This window comes from Haplochromis burtoni, unplaced genomic scaffold, assembly GCF_018398535.1.
Source record: "Haplochromis burtoni strain Fernald_Lab_line unplaced genomic scaffold, NCSU_Asbu1 Contig_710, whole genome shotgun sequence".
In the NCBI taxonomy this organism is placed as follows: Eukaryota; Metazoa; Chordata; class Actinopteri; order Cichliformes; family Cichlidae; genus Haplochromis; species Haplochromis burtoni.
Window position 1 is genome coordinate 172,519 of NW_024583071.1, and position 17,339 is coordinate 189,857.

The window sequence follows — 17,339 nt, forward strand, 5'->3', positions numbered from 1 at the left end:
GAGGTGACTCTTGTTGTGATTTGGTGCTGTATAAATAAAATTGACTTGACTTTGCACATTTAGCTGTGATTCTACCTCTCAAACCTAGATCGTATGTAAATGGTGTACATTTAAAAATATTTATTGTGGCATGTTTTACTTAGGTTTAATAAACTTCATAATAAACTTTGTCTCTTTTTTCAGGTTGTACACTGAGACATTCCCCTTCAACTAGTTACACCATAGTAAAGGTGTTTTTAAGGAACATTTTATATTGTTAGCAGGGAAACTGGCTTCATCTCAAGTGTTTGGATATCCCTATAACATGTGGAAATATTTAAGAGGCATTCTGATAGTATAGTTGTAAAACATAACTTTACTCTTACCGTAGCTCGTGTTTCAGACGAGTCAGTTTGTCTTGCAGACGTTCATTTTTCACTTGCGTGGGATTATCTGGGACGAACCAGGCTGCTATAAACTTGCACATCACTAAAACATGCTGGAGAAACACAAGAAAATATTCAGGTGGATATTTCAATGTTAAAAACAACCCAGTCTGAGCCACGTGTGATGAACAAACCTCAAAGAGGATGATAAAGGCAAAGCGCACAGCCAAGACCATCCAGAACTGAGACTTCAGCGAGTAGTCGTTTTCATTCCTGTAGTCTCTGTAGCTGCACATGTAACACAGTCCTGTTAATCACATCTGTGAATGACTCGTATATTTACACCAAGCAGAGTAATTCTGCTTATGTTAAAATATAATATATCTGTTATGTTTTAACCTTGAAGCACTTTGGTTTTAAATGTGCTATATAAATAAAGTTGGATTGTATTCTCACCTGCACTCTGTGACGCTGAAGTTATGCCTTTCCCAGGGATTTATGAATGCATCGAAGTTTGAACTATTCATATACGCTGTTGACAAAGTGTCATTAATGTAGCCCTCCATGCAGCTGCAACGAGAGCACGAAACACATGAGACGACACAGAAACCAGTCATCTCACATCTTCACACGTTTCTCTACCAGCTGAAATCTGACTGACTCTGTGTAATCGAGCTTTCCCTTAGCGCACGGGCCATAATGGTAACGATAGACAAGTCGAGGAATAAAGTCCGATGTGATTCCAATAACCAGACCATTAGCAATCACTGCCAGCACACCGATGGCCTCCAACAGCTTTGTCCACACACCTGCAGACATATTAAACACACATTATATAACATTTTCAACCCACAGTGAATGTTTTGTGCTGACTTATAATGGACATCAGTGAGTTTAATCCAGCTCTTGATATCTTATTGCTATAAACAAAAACATGAATACTGAAACTTTGAATTATGGATCAGTTTCTGAGTATTTGGAAACTGAGGCCATTTTGCTGGTCAGTCTCTTAAAATGACAGAGTGGCTTTATTGGATTCTAACCAGACAAGCTTGTTACAGGCACAGCTGCACTTATAACAAGCAAAAACGAAAATCTGAAAATTGGGACTGTATATAAAACTGGCTGTAAGTCTCTAATGGTTAATGCAGTAGTTCTGTTGAATCCTTGAAACGTTAAAGTCTGCACTTCACTGTAGTGCTGTACCGTGTCATGGTATAAACCCTAAAGCACCTAACTCCATGCAAAATGCCACACAGCTCACCGATGTCATTAGTCTTCTTGGGTACCAGCCGTTGCTCCAGGCGGACCATTTTGATAGCATCCAGACGGATCTCAAAGATGTTGTTGACGAGGGCTAGAAGGGGTGCGAGGGGAAATGCTGCCACGAATATGGTGGTGAAACTAAACTGGATCACTGGACAACACAGAGATAAGAATTTCATAGATTTGAAGTCATTTCAGAAAGCATTCACATTTGTTTCATGATGAAAGATAAAAACCTTGTGTAAAAAAATTTTTTTCACCAGTTCAACAGTCAACTCAGGGCACTTTATGATTTAACCTCCTAGGACCTGCATCCACATATGTGGACATCACTTTTTGGGTTATTTAGACCAAAATACTCAATTTTGCTCTACAAGGGCCTGATGTCCACCTACGAGGACGTTATGCTGCTACAGTTCTATCAAAATTTTAAACGAATGTCCTCATATGTGGCTCTGATTTTTCATAAAAACAAAAATAAGGTTAAAAAAAAATCTGGTAATTCTTTGTTTTTACATTCATTGGGCCCCAATCAGCCCAAATATCAAAGAGAAATTAAAAATGCTGCTATGAAGAGTTCGGGTCTTAGGAGGTTACGGTAGAGATCTGAAAAACGTCCCTGGTGCCAGAACCCTGGCAATCAGATGATCCCCTCTGTTTAGGAAAGATATGAAGGACATGCTGGTGCCCAGTGATGTCCACTGGAGCAAAAGCTGCAGCTGATTCAGTTTGTCTCTAAACTGCATCTGCTCATGACTGTCCTCCAACATTTAACCTTTGCACAAACATGTCAGGCACGTCTCACTCGGGTGCTATTTGTGTGAGAAACAACTGACCCTGTAATCAGTGAGTTGTTTTTTGAAGATGTGGTCAGGAGACTAAGAGCACCCACCCATTTCCAAAAATTCATTGAACAGGCTGAAGGCGTCACTGCTGGCCAGGTGGTAGTTACGCAGCCATTCACGATGTTTGCAAATGTCACATGGTTCAATACATCCATTTTCCTCTCGACAAGCCTTCCTGTAACAGTGACCGCATTTCCTCTCCAGCTTCTTTGCAGCTTTTTCATTCACAAGTCTTTTGCACCAGCTGGAAACCATACACATGAAGAAGTACAACAACACATTGATTACACCATTTTCGATGAGGTCCTGTAGCTGCTGAGCCATTTCCTTAAAGGAGAGCTGTAATGAAAACAGCACACTTACGGTACTGTGAACTCAACGATGTTGTTGAGAGTCTGTTTGAGCAGCATGATCACAGCCATCTGGATAAAGAGGTCTGTCAGACAGCCGCTGGGATGACACTAGAACACACGACAGTGATGAGTGTTAGCACTCAAACATATATATGGATGTTTGATTATCTCCATACCTCTTCCAGTCGATGCCCAGCGAGACGCACATAGTTTCCTGGATGGCCATTTATCCTGTGACGAAACAACGTCACATAAGCAGTCAGCTGGGGGAACATCTGCTCTCAGTATCATATCAGAGTAATGACAGCATGGTAAGTGTACAGTAACGTCTCTACACTATGTTCTGTGTCACTCTGTGAGGAAGATCTTCCAATAAGAGTTCATCCGCTGACCGTTTGCATTAGAGAATTTTATTTTACCTTCCGACTTTCCAAGATGTTCATTTTTTATATATTTAATATTTTTTTATATATATTTTACAAATGCATTTGAGGAGTCTGAACAATGACAGGTTGGATATTTCTATACATGACTAAAACATAAATAACAAAAAGTAAAAATCTAACTTGGTTTGCTGTCAAAACCCAAGATCATTAGTCAGCCAATCATTTAAGCTCTACTTTGTCTGTCATCTTAATGTTTAAAATAAAAAAAATAAATAATAAATAATAATAAATAATAATAATAATAATAATAATAATAATAATAATACAACAGAGTACCTGCCCAGAAAAAAGGCCACATAAAAGAGAGAGGAGAAGAGGGTGAAGAACTGGAAGGTGAACATCTTGACTGTGAAGCTCCTCTCGGTAGCAGCAAGTGAGTTCAGCTTCTCTGAATACAAACACATGCACAGACAAACAAAATGTCTTATATTTCGTTTTCTCGGGAAAACATGTCAAAATTAGTTTATTACACATGAATGAGCTAAAATATAATGGCCTGCTTATCATTGCCACAGGCTGTGCTGTGGTTGCTGGCACCAAGACAACAGGTGCTTTAAAGCTTTCAGTTTATGCTTCGGAGCTTCAGCTGATCACAACAAAACCTCCGCCTACACCATCAGCCAGCCCAATGATCAGTCCCCACTTAGATCAGCACCACTCTTTAAGAGCACCCAAAGCTTTCCCTTTCCTGTCAGTAAACATCAGCTTTACTGACACGTTTTGCTTCTCCAGCTCATATGCCAGAAGGCCGTCAGGAGCAGAATCACATGATCTGTGTTTCCCCTTTTTTCTGATTGGTCAAAATAGTCTGGCTCAACTGTGAATATATTAATATCGTTATTGTTTGCAGTGAAATAAATTGCTTCTCACCAATATCACACAACTTCAGGGAGACCCATCTGTTGACCTGCAGGTGGAGTTAAAGACACAGAAGTTAATTATACGCATCACGTTGGTTGAATCCATACAGCAGCACTTTTCAGGAGATTCCAGTCAAACTGTCCTCTGTGTCTTTCAGCTTGAAGACTACATGTAAAGGTTTTTTGTCTAAAGAGCATTATCAGTTGAGTTCTATAAAAGGCAAAAACCCCATAACTGTTTTAAATTAGTCTGCTTTTGCTTTAATCCCCCTGAGGGCATGCTGCTCTGACTCTTTGGATCTCCTCGACTGAATATGGATAGAGCAGTGCTTATAAAGGCTGGCACTGGCATGCTGGACGAGGATTATGGTGGTTTGGTCGAAAAGAAAGTAATATGTAGGTATGATTATACAGTGACAAACAGATGACTAGTGTTGACCCTTGAACCAAATCAGCTTGACCCAGAGGGTGAGGGTTTTGGTCCAGACAACGAAAGCATTGACGGACAAATTACATCAGGTGTTTTGATCACATCTTGTATATTGACCTGTCAGATCAGTTTCAGGGGCAGGTTGAATGCTCCGATAGCTGTGAGACGCTCTGGCACAACAAAATTATTTTACTCACTTTTACTGGCTGCCAGGACTGCAGGAAAACAAAAGAAGTCAAGGATGAAGTGTCAAGACAGCAGAGACCATCAGACCTCATTGGCCCAGTCCCAACGCCTACGTAATAGTCGGGAGATTTCAAAATCCAACTGAAATGCGACTTCATGGTAATGGTAAAGGTAAAAATCAGGAGGGAAAGAACGCAACTTAAAGAAGCAACTTTCTTTCCAAACCTACACAGACAATAAGGAGAGCAAATCTCCTGTATGTCTGTTGCCAGACAATGTGGAGCAGTTTTGATAGCAAGTTTGGCCAAACAAGTTTGAAATACACTATCCTTTGGTTTTCTGTGCATGCTTTTGAGAACGACAGCCTCTCTGTTTTAGAGGTTCACCATCAGTTGGTCCCCAGACTCATTACAGGGCAAAAGATGCAGAGGCTGAGGCCGACTGTTCACTTGTGCTCCAAGTCAACACTCAAAGCACTTTATATTTTGAAAATGTACGTACAAATATATACAATGCATTTCCTATGATTTTAAGTGCTTTCTAAATATCACACTCTGACAGTGTCAGTGTCTGGCCAAAGGCCATTTGGAAATGAGGCAGCAGCCCAGACTAGAGTGCTGCTATAGTAGACAGCAAACACAAAGGGAGACCTCTGTGTGCTCCCCAGCTTCAGCTGGCTGCAGCCCACAGCAAGATTTACAGAAGAAACTTGTTCAAACAGCATGTTTTTGGCTCTGTTTAAGCAGGGTGTGCAGGTTGGCTTTTAAACTTAACATACTGGAAGATGTTGCAGTGTGCAACAATGACCAATCAAAGGGGTCCCCTGGATAGTATTTTAAGCTGGTTAAATGGAACATGCTCTTCCTGTTCATTCTGCCAACACTGAGTGATGAAGATCCAGGTATACATACGCGGGTCATGATCTGAATGGTGATGTAGTGCAGCACAGCTCCAAGAAAAACAGATACAAGGTTGGCGTTGTCTTTCAAAAACTGCCATTTACTCTCAGACATCAAGGGGGCAGCGACAACTCGAAATACCACCAGAGCATGAGCGAGGCCAATAATCAGCATCAACTGCAAAACAATCACATCAACACATTACTTTTATTCAGTGGGCCACAATTTCATTTGGTTTTTTTTATTTTAAAAGTCTGATTTTTATTTTCCATAAATCAGGTTCATGTTCTTCAAGATCAATCCAGATTCTGCACCTGAGAGTTATATAGCATTACAGTTCTTGTTTCAGGACTTTAAAGTGGTTGTGAGCTGGTTTTAGTCAGCGATATGTCCTAGAGTTTCTGAGAAAATCACACCAAGGAATGCTGCACACAGGCCCCATCCCAAACTCCATCCACAGCACGTGTTCAGTTTTACATATTTAGAGGTTTAGATGTGTGATGCATGGTCCAGGTCTCTTACCATGAGTGTGACCAGGATGAGGACCAGGGTACTCCGTAGATAGGAGTGTCTGAACTGTTTAGCTTTGCAGTTTGGATCATTCACTAGTTCCATGATCAGTTCCTCCTGATGAGATGCGCACACACCGATATTCACACATTAAACATACATAAAGTAGAAATTTGTGTTAATATAAGGGTTTTAACAAGAGCAGTAAAGGTTGAAGATGACAGAAATAACTTTGTGACAAATTAAATGTCTTATCACTGCAGACGGGTGATGATTATCAGCTGATCAGAGTTCTTTATGCACACATGAAAGTCTTGAACTCTTCATGTGTGCATTTTGAGATCAGTGAATGAATGTTCGTGGTTAAGCTAAGTCAGTCATTATATGAGAGCAGACCCCAAACGACAGCATGTAACATTTTATTGTACGTAGACACAGCTAAAGGTCTTACCTCCTCTTCACACCAGTCATAGACCTTCCATTTAGAAACATGTTTAGCTCTGTGTCTCTTCCACAGCTCCAAGAACAGAGTGGCTAAAATGACACATTTTAATTCACCCAGAAGTACAAAAGAATCAGACATCACATCCAATTTAATTACACATCACAGATGCTCAAACACTCACCCCAGATTGCCATGAACATTGCAAAAGCCACAGTGCCCTCATTGTCAAACAAATGTGTGACCTGTGCAGACACAACACGTGTGTGATGAAGAGCAAAATAATATCAATCACATCAAGAGCAGGACTGTTAGCTCTTCACTTAGCTCTGTATCATTGGGGGGGGGGGGACTTTAAAGGGTTTTTGCAGCCAAGAAGAAGAAATACTGTCGGGAGTGGACTTTACAGCTGGTAGGTGTATTTTTGAATGTTAAATGATTTGAACTGTTTATGCATACACCTGAGACAACAAATGAAAACAAGATTAACAGAAGAATTAAGGTCACCTTAGCATAGGTGCAGCTGTCTGACAGTTGCCATGTCCCACACCTCTTTTCACAGCGAGGACACATCGTGATGTTGGACTCGCACACTTCCTTACTGGGGACCAAAAGTATTATACATGATACAATATTAGGCCTTATAATACTGGTATGGCTCAGCCATGTATTTTAAATTTTTATCTTTAAGATTGTCTGAGATTCATCGTTTTGTATAGAAACAATATAGCACATGATGTTATTACATAAGAGGGTTGGTGTTGAAAAAGGCGAGGCCATAGAGAAACACTATAACACCCAGAAGAGCAGCTGGTACCAGCAGTTTAGTGTACCAGGCAAGCCAGAGGTAGTACAGAGCCACCTTCTCCCCGAAGTACGACCTGCAAGGAGAAACCAAACAAGCACATGTTGGTACACTATAACCCTGCACTTTACCATTTACCCTTTAAAATAATGAACCAGGTCAAAGGTTCCCTTTCTGAAAACATGACAGTTTTCCTTCTCTGAAGAAATCCAGCGTAAAATCTATCATTGCTTTATGAAGCCAAGAGAAGTTGTCACGTTCTGCTAAAAGGTCCAGCAGATGTGCAACAGTAACAAGTGTCGGGTTGAAAAAAGGAGACAAAGCAGTAAAATTGGTAAATGGCAAAGAAACAAATCTCCATGTTCAAAAGGGTTTTTTTATTTTAAACTAATGTTTCTATTACTAATTAAACTAAAAGAGACGACCAAGCCGCCATTACCTTTAAAAGAGGGAGAACAAGAAAACCAGGCATGGTCAGTACACTGCAAAGCAGGAGCCACCAGCCACCAAGCACACGGCTCACTAACTACAAAACCAACCGGGCTGTCTCACACTAGAGTGCACATTCAGTGCAACTAGATAGTGTAGTGTAGTGCACTCCTTTGGAGTGAGAGTTGCGAGTTCCAGTCCCACCCTGTATCCAGTGAGGGTCCTGGCTGGTCCCCCCGTGCTAAAACTGAGCCCTGGAATGGCGCACCACGTCTGCAGCCTGCCCGCAGCTCGGACACAAGCATCTCACTACATGTTCACTACATGTTGTACTGTGTATGTGACAAATACAATTTGAATTTAACTTTCTTAATTGCTGGTTAGAGTAGGCTGTCCCTTATAAATAGTACATTTGTACAATGGCTGAAACTAGCATCACTGAATGAACAACGGGCTGTTAAGTCTCTTCATCATTAATGTGCAGATTGTCACTGATCAAAGACGATCTGCACATTAATGATGGACGTGACTTGGCCAAGTGACGAGATGTTTCTCCCACTGAAACGCGACGTCCAGATGAACAGAATCAACTTTTGGGATCATGACGCTGTTAGACAGAGAGAAACCATCAAAAACAGTTACAGGGATAGACTGACTTGATGTCATTGACCGGCTGTCTGCTAAACAGAGCTGTCCATCGAGCCCATTTTTTCCTCAGCTCTTTCTGCTGCTTTCTCTGAAAGGCACAGGGAGGGGAGGGGGGACAAGGAAGCATCAGGATTTCTGTAATATGTTATACAAAGAAGATTTTATGGCCAATTCAAAGCACAGATTGAAAGCTAATGTCTTTTCTCACAGTTTCAAATACTAAATTGTTCTCAGACAAGAGTTTCTGTACATATGTAAATATTTAATAAGGATCTTTCATCTGTTTTGTATTTTTATGAACTGATGGAGTTTCGTGCTCACAGAATCAAGTATGTTTGGCATTTATCAAGACGAAACATACTTTGAAGAGCCATAAACACGAAGACAATACTTGTATTTCTATTACACAATTAGTCATTTAATAAAATCTACAGTGCTATTAATGCTCAAATTCTTAGCCAGTATTCAGTGCTTGTTTCGTACTTTGTTTCTTTACTGTGCTTCAGAACTGAATCTGATTTCCTAGTGAGGCTGTAGTTTGAGTTGCTTTGCACGTTGTCAGAGAACATGGCGAGTAAAGAGCAGCAGGTTAGTCTTACTCACTTCATGAAGACAGAACATCGTTTCAAACACATCCTTCATTAACAGCTCTTCCAGGTTTTCTGACACAACAAAACATGTTTACATGAAAAAAAGTTGCACATTAACATACATACAGTACTTCCACGTTAGCTAAAGATTTACAGATTCTCTCACCTCCTGTGTTGATGTACGTGTGATGAAGGATGAAATGAACAATTCGGATCCTGGAGAAAAGATAAAAGGCTCAAATGAACACAGTGTGGATGCGTGGCGTTTTTAGGATTTATTTTTGGGCCTTTTTGTCTTTATTTGACAGTTGTGTAGTGAAGAACAGCCAGGACAGAGGGGAAGAAGTAGCAGGGGAAACACACGGGCTGCAGGCCAGACTCACACTCAGGCATTGCTGCATTTCGATGTGAAACCTGACCCTCAGATTAGCACAAATGAAAGAAGACCTTCCACGAGGAGTTTTATTAAACTGTTTCATTCTTGCATTGTGTAACAGTCCACAAAGAGCTCTCACACTAGTGTGCATTCAGAAAGTATTTGCATGCCACTTGTTTCACATTTTGCCATTACAGCCTTATTCCACCTCACAATCCTACACACAACACACCAGAATGATCAAATGCAAACGCCTGCTAGGTGGCTGGGTTAATCCAGAGTTCTTTTGGGTTTGAGAAGGATTATGTTATTTATTGGTTCTCACCCCAACCGGTCGCAGCAGATGGCCCCGCCCCTCCCTGAGCCTGGTTCTGTCGGAGGTTTCTTCCTGTTAAAAGGGAGTTTTTCCTTCCCACTGTCGCCAAAGTGCTGCTCATAGGGGGTCATATGATTGTTGGGTTTTTCTCTGTATCTATGAAGCGCCTTGAGGCGACTTTTGTTGTGATTTGGTGCTATATAAATAAAATTGAATTAAATTGAATTGGTTAACAGTGTTTTGTATTTCTCTGCGTTTGAGTTTTCTTATTATTCTGACCCCTGGTATCGCTTTCTTATTTTATCATTTGTGTATTTCATCTTAGTTAGTTATTGATGGTTTAACAGTACATCTTTGTCTTTCCTTGCGGTGTTCTTAGTCTCATCTTTGTGTCGGTCTTCTCTCCATGGTTGTCTGTCTGCCTCCAGTTCATGGACCCTGAACAATGTTCAGTCAGGTACAGTAAGGTAAATCTGATTGAACATTGTGTTATTGTATGTTTATCTCACAATATTAGGAACCATGAGGCAACTGTTGTTGTAATTTGGTAATAATAATAATAATAATAATAATAATAACTTTATTTATAAAGCGCTTTCAAACAAAGTGCTGTACAACTGTTTAAAACTATATAATTAATTTAATTAAAAACTGAACATCTTTGGAGAGATCTGAAAATGGCTTTGCATCGTTGCTCCCCATCCAACCTGATGGGACTCTGATGGAAAAGGGCTCGGCGGGGGGTGAGAGAGAGAGAGACAGTGAGAGAGCGCAAGAGAGAGAGCGAGCAAGAGAGCGAGCGAGCGAGAGCAAGAGAGAGAGACAGAGAGACAGAGAGCGAGCGAGCGAGCGAGAGAGAGAGAAGAAAGCACCAACATCTCCTCCTGCAGGAGAAGTTTGTCACCTGGTTGCCTGGGTGACGGCTCCTTTCTCATCTCCACAACAGTTGCAAGAGTCAGAAACTTTCAGCAGGTACTGGTAGACTTCAAACATCTCACTGGGAGCACGTATGCCAAAAAAGTCTTTGTTGTCATGGGTAATCCTCTGAAACACACACATATACACATGCATGCGCACACATTATCATCACTTATTCATTCAGCTCTTCGTGCTTTGTTACATCTGAGATTTTTGGAGAAACTCACAGTGATATGTATGTTTTTCTTTTTCAGCTGTGCTATGAAGGCTTCCTGTCTCAAAGTCTTTTGCTCATTGTCCACTTTATCAGCGACCAGCACATAGTCAAACGTTCTGTGGGTGGGCTGTTCAAAGACAAAAATATATATTTGTATACATGTATATATGTATATATACACACACATATATAGACACACACAAACAGAGAGGGAGAGAAATGGGAACATTGCACCGAGATAGAGCATGCAAACGAGACAAGAGACACAAACCGTTTCAGAGTTTTATCCTGAACATAAGCAGGAGATAAACCTGAATGTTTCCACGTCTGATGTCACACAGCTTTGTATATTTTATGTCTGCATGTTACAGACGACGTTTGTCTGCTGTTATCTTGTTAATGTAGGGAAGTTTTAGAGAGCGACAGCAGATTCTTACCAGCGAACGAAGTAAAGGCTCAGCGTCATCCTTCTTGCTGCCCCGCAGCTCGATATTTTCCTTGCACACAAACACACATACACAGTCAGTACTGAAATATACTCCACCACATGACATCATATTACACACATTTCCAATATATTGGAGACAAATTAAAGCAAAAGGCCTCTTTCAAACTTTTGAAACAAGAATTCATACATTTTGAAGTGAGAGTCAAACTCATAAAGTACAACACAGTTTGTCACTCGGTGCTCTTCTGGTAGCTGTTACAACAGTGCTACTATGAAGCAGTCACTGGCTCGGTACCTGGAACAACTTTATAATGTGTTATGCATCTTCACACTATGAAACAGGGAGGCCATAACCACATATGTAATGAGTTGTAACACACTTACTCATGACTAAATACTGGAAAAGCAATGCTTACAAGCACAGCTGCCAGTTATCCTGCCTGGAGGATTTTCTTTCTTTAGCTAAAACACTGATTCTGAAATATGAATATTTTTCATTTCCACAATTTTGGAAATATACGTCATTGTTCATCTGTAAAACATGCAACTCTGCAGCTGTCCATGTCTGAGACTGATCATCTGCTGCTAACTGCACCTTCTTCATGTTAACACACACAAACCATTTTAATCACAATTGGATTCAACATTCAACACCAACCTGTTTCTGCTCAGCTTCTACAGTTTGCAGCTGGCATTACCAAATATACACCTAAAGGTACGATGTGCTTCACAAAGTCTTTAAGAGCTCCAAATGAAGTTCCACATTTAATGTTGAAATGGTTTATTATTAACGCCCTTTCCTTTTCTAATATCTTTCATGTACTTACTTAAAAAACAAAGAGTACTAAGACCAGTGTGTATTTATTGTAGAGGAGAGCATTCACAGCAGGTTGGTCTGGACAGATAGCCTGCTTGTCATTGACCTGACAATTACAACCAGTTTCATTTTCATTAATCAAGTCAGAGTCCAGAGTCCAGCTGACATCATTACTGATGTAAATTTAGTTTCACCAAATCATCCAACACACGTTTATTATAGTCACCGTTTGTTATGAGTGGAAGCAGGATGTCAGTGACACATTTCTAATAAACATCCGTACATTTGTAAAGTTTAGTAACATGAGCAGAGTGTCAGACTCTGTCCTCTCCGGCCTGTGGCTGCATGCAGGCCCAGACCTGCCCGGAGCTCCTTTGTTTCTGCTGCTTGTGAAGCTCGTATCAGTGTTAAGTGGCTCACAGCATTCACACAGTTACTATCTGTCAGTGGCAACCTTTAGCATGGGTGTGACCCAGTGCCCATCCTAACCTGAAACTGATTTACCAGCTATTGGGTTACTTTCTTTAGGTGCAACCTTTGAACATCCTGCTTCTCAAATACAAACACCGTGTTTTTATTCGGTACTACATGTCAAGTCAGTACAGACTCGCCTGGCATTCTTCACACTAAACTGAGAATCAAGCCTCACGACAACAGGACAGGATTTCAGACTGTTGAAATAATCTGAGAGTAGCTAAAAACTTTTCTACAAATCAATAATAAAGCAGTATTTTCTTCGTGGACATGATTTCATTCAGCTGCATTTCTATCCAGGTCAGTTTCCAGTAAAAAGCCAGAGTGGTTTCTGTGACGCCCATCTCTGTCAGAGGATGAAAACACAGGCGCTCCATTTACCTCGACCTTCTTGAAGAACATGCTGAAAGGTGCTTCAGAGCAGATGTGGGTTCCGTCTCTCTACACTTCTCCACCCAGCAGCTCAGCAGTGTCTCTCCATCACTGCCGCAGGAACTTTGATGGAAACTCTTTCTAAACCAGCTCGTAGCGCTTCACTTCCGCATATTTTAGCTCCGTGTTTGTCCGTGTGGCGGTACAGGTGTGCCTTTTTACCTGTAGCGCTGACGTCACATTTCAAAACAAGACTGTTGCGTTCAGGTTCCCCGGGAAGTGTAGTTCACTTGAGCATTCAAATCCTGAGAAAAACAGTACCTGTTCTCTGATCTGTGTTTGGCACGTTTTTAATTCCGTCTCAGTCAGTGTACGCCACACTGCACTCGTTTAAACTGTAAACGGGCTTCTGCTCTTGTTAATGCTTTAACTTTGGTTTTAAATATCATATTTATCGGTTTTTCCGAAAAATAATGATATATGACACAGTGCTATACATCTATATATGTGCGTGTTAACTTATCAAATTTATACTCACTGTAATTAATTCTGTTGTGATCTAAACTGGCCACACAAATTCACCAAAGTCCCAAACTAACATAATGACTGGTCTGTAGGTCACCTCCTCAACCATGTAAGCAATAGCAGCTGCAACAGAAGGGCTCAGCTGGAGAGCGACATTGAGAATATTCTTCAGAGAAACTCTCAATCTTTTATTTTGTTTCCTCACTTTGAAATTCACAGCACAGCTTATTTATATCTGATCATTTAAAATAACAAAAAGACTTCCTCTTGTGTCCTTTGTGAAGGTGTCTGCTTCTCGACTACATGCAGCCCAAACTGCATGGGTGTAGTTTCACAGAATCAAAATAAAATGCAATGACTGATTCATGGTTTCAGTTGGGGAATCTGTAACTGTGACTCCAGCCTGTCTGATGAAGCCTCAGCAGAGTGAAACTTGGAGCTGGTCTGTTTACATGCCATGTTCCTGTCCATGAGTTTTCTTCAGCAAGCCAAGCGACTTCTTGGAAAGACAACCTGAACACACCTTAAACATCGTCGGAGTTACTACAAAGCAGCCTTCCTTGTTTTAAAAAACTATCACATTTAAACTTTGCCATGAGTCTGTAACCATTACACAAACAGCAGGAACACTGTTCCTGCATAGCAGCACACAGTGAAAGGCCTCTGTCCTTTTCATGTTTAACAACACATTTCTAATTTGCAGAAGATAACAAAACAGCCGTCATCCCTAAAGTTGCCATGCAAAACTCCAGTTATAAAGCCTGCAGGTCAAGTACAGAACATTACAGCATCACTGATACAGTCTGTATGCAAACACAGGCTGTTAAACGCTGAGATATGTAGGAAAAACTGTAACAGGGAGTGTGCACAGACACACACTTTGTAATCATGGTATCCAGCTGTGCAGGATGTAGTTAAACTTAAAGGTGTGTTATGTAAGGTGTGTTAGCTAGTCTCAAAATGAAGGCTGAGTTTAATGTCACAGCTTCTTATTCACACTGAAATGTGAGCTCTATTTTTGATGCAGAACTTTCACACTTTTACACACACACAACATGTGGGAAATAGCTCACTGTTACACTGATTCAATACAAAAAGCACCTGTTTGTCGCCTGTGCAGCTTAATGCAGAACAACGCAACATCTCAGGCACAAATTCTAACCAACATATTGTGGCATGCAGAAAAGTGTCCATGTCATCTCGTCTTTATCCCCGAGTTCAGTAAACCAAACTTAGCACAAAAAGTAAGAGAAAAACAGAATTCACTTTCGCGTCCCATTTATGGATATAATTCACTTCATGTTTCGTTCAGTTTATGTTCTAATTCTACTTCAGTTAGATTTGTCTTTGGCACATTTTCACATGAACATTTATAGTAAAATAATCCTATTTAATTCAAATACAGTGGAATTCTTACTTCTCCCTTTTAAAACTCTGGAGACAAGCCGAGGATGAGCCCCTCAACTCTGGACCTGGGCCCGCTGAAGGTTGCCAGGGATTGCAAGTGGACTTGGATCAGAGGCTAATTTTTCCCACAGAGATCGTAACAACTACTCTGCGACCAGACCTCGTCCTTTGGTCTAACTCCTCAAAACTCAGTCGTTGAGCTGACGGTAACATGGGAGGAAGCAATTGAGGAGGCATTTGAGCGTAAGAAGCAGCGGTATGCCAACTTGGCAGCTGAGGCAGAGGACAGAGGCTGGAAGATCAAGGTGCGTCCAGTGGAGGTGGGGTGCAGGGGCTTTGTTGGCAGTACAGCAGCAAAGCTGCTCTGAGAGATTGGGATCAAAGGACAGGCACAACGGCAGGCTGTAAGATAGATAAGATAAGATAAGTCTTTATTGTCATTGCACAGTCATACATAGTACAGTAGTACAATGAAACTGGAAAACTGTCCTACGTCGGCACTACATATAACAACACGACACGATATGACACATCACAACGCAACACAAACAACACAACACAGTATATTAACTTAGTATAAAAAAAGAAGAAGAAGTGTATTGCACACTGTTATTATTGCACATTAATTATTATTGCACCTCGTTATAAATGTCCATCCATCCATCCATTCGCTTCTGCTTATCCTTTTCAGGGTTGCGGGGGGCGCTGGAGCCTATCCCAGCTGTCATAGGGCGAAAGGCGGGGTACATCCTGGACAGGTCGCCAGTCTGTCGCAGGGCTAACACATAGGGACAGACAACCATTCGCACTCACATTCACTCACACATTCACACCTAGTGACAATTTGGATTATCCAATTAACCTATCCCCACAAGCTGCATGTCTTTGGACGGTGGGAGGAAGCCGGAGTACCCGGAGAGAAAACACGGGGAGAACATGCAAACTCCACACAGAAAGACCCCGGCCTGATGGTGGGATTGAACTCAGGACCTTCTTGCTGTGCGGCAACAGTGCTAACCACCGTGCCACCGTGCTGCCATTATTAACATAAATATTATTATTGTTATTGTTTTAAACATTGTTACCTCCCCCCTAAAAAAGTCCAGGGAGGTAGCCAGTCAGGTCAGCTGTTAGCATTGATCAGGGCTGTTGTGAATTAGAGAACTAGCTAACACTGCTGAGAGGACCAGTCACTGGTTATGGCTAAAAAAGGGCTGACATCACTTGTGCAGCTAAGGCAGTCAGCTAACCGCGAGACACATGCCCAGGATTGATGGACCCGCGGTGGGCCTGCCTCAGCAGGGGGCGTTGAAAGGGTAAAACATAACATTAGTTTTCTGGTTGACTGCTACAGCTGTCTCAGCGCCTCCTGGGGACTGTGCAGTTAACCTCATGGTACTGAAACTAAAAGGAGGAATGAAAAATGTTCCGCTCTTCTCTTTTCTGGGAGGCAGTGGGGAGGTAGAGCGCACAGCCCGATCCGGCGGGGAGGTGTGGGAATCCAGATCGGGCGCCCCCCTTCCGGCTCTCCTCTCTGCTCTCTCTTATCTTATCTTACTTACTTGTCTTACTCCTCTCTGTCACCTTTTCTGTCCCTTTGAAGAAATGAGGCTTCATAAATGTTAAAGAGGTAGGTATTTCTCAGTTGCCGTGAATAGATAGAATAAACTGTAGAAAACTAAACAGGAGAAAGAAGAAGAGAAATAACTATTTTAACATAAACCACTGACGCACTCCAGGGCCTGATCAACCCTGGCAGGGCCTCCTTGGATGAGGGTGTCTAGTGATAATGGCCGAAACACCCGATGAATCCAAGGTCCACAACTGACAATGTGTCCCACATTTTAATAATTTAGATCAGATCTCTAACCCCTAAACCTAACCAAGGGAAAACGGTAGATTAGCCTGGGTAAAAGACCGAAGGTTGAGGCACACAACGATGTTTGCCGCTGGTTTCTGGGCTGCTTTTCCTCATAACAGCCATCCCCCAAGATTTTCTCAATTAAAAGCAATGCATTGTCAGGGACTGTAACATCTAGTCCTTTTACTGAATGTGTTTGTCAATTACCATTTATTTGTATTTATTTTATGCAACTTCTTGCATTAAGTCATTTTAAAAGTCAGACATTTGGAGGTTAGTGGCTCCAGTCCAGCTCTACACGCACACACACCTGGATACACCAAGGTCAGGCTCTCAGTGAGGCCTGTCACTATCATTATCACAATTATACTACACTATTATACTACTACTATATACTACATTATACTGGTTCATAATAATGGATTGCATTTATATAGCGCTTTCCGGGGCCCTCAAAGCGCTTTACAATGCCACTATTCATTCACTCTCACACTCACACACTGGTGGAGGCAGCTACAGTTGTAGCCACAGCTG

General features: G+C 41.4%; 1 protein-coding gene across 1 annotated transcript in view; it reads right to left on the reverse strand.

Moving 5' to 3' along the window:
• LOC102307848 (anoctamin-9) overlaps positions 1-13,237 on the reverse strand; it is a 15,036-nt gene extending 1,799 nt beyond the window's left edge. The window contains exons 1-23 of the mRNA XM_005949813.3: positions 13,022-13,237; positions 11,339-11,398; positions 10,912-11,028; positions 10,671-10,810; positions 9,241-9,290; positions 9,088-9,146; positions 8,493-8,572; positions 7,349-7,483; positions 7,110-7,203; positions 6,787-6,847; positions 6,612-6,694; positions 6,173-6,277; positions 5,663-5,827; positions 4,146-4,182; positions 3,552-3,663; positions 3,006-3,060; positions 2,840-2,937; positions 2,524-2,720; positions 1,630-1,782; positions 1,027-1,174; positions 822-935; positions 560-653; positions 366-478 (exon numbers count right to left, since the gene is read on the reverse strand). Coding sequence (XP_005949875.1) covers positions 366-478; positions 560-653; positions 822-935; positions 1,027-1,174; positions 1,630-1,782; positions 2,524-2,720; positions 2,840-2,937; positions 3,006-3,060; positions 3,552-3,663; positions 4,146-4,182; positions 5,663-5,827; positions 6,173-6,277; positions 6,612-6,694; positions 6,787-6,847; positions 7,110-7,203; positions 7,349-7,483; positions 8,493-8,572; positions 9,088-9,146; positions 9,241-9,290; positions 10,671-10,810; positions 10,912-11,028; positions 11,339-11,398; positions 13,022-13,042 — 2,291 coding nt within the window. The 5' untranslated portion in view covers positions 13,043-13,237. The remainder of the gene's footprint in view (positions 1-365; positions 479-559; positions 654-821; positions 936-1,026; positions 1,175-1,629; positions 1,783-2,523; positions 2,721-2,839; positions 2,938-3,005; positions 3,061-3,551; positions 3,664-4,145; positions 4,183-5,662; positions 5,828-6,172; positions 6,278-6,611; positions 6,695-6,786; positions 6,848-7,109; positions 7,204-7,348; positions 7,484-8,492; positions 8,573-9,087; positions 9,147-9,240; positions 9,291-10,670; positions 10,811-10,911; positions 11,029-11,338; positions 11,399-13,021) is intronic.
• Positions 13,238-17,339: the final 4,102 nt, after the last annotated feature.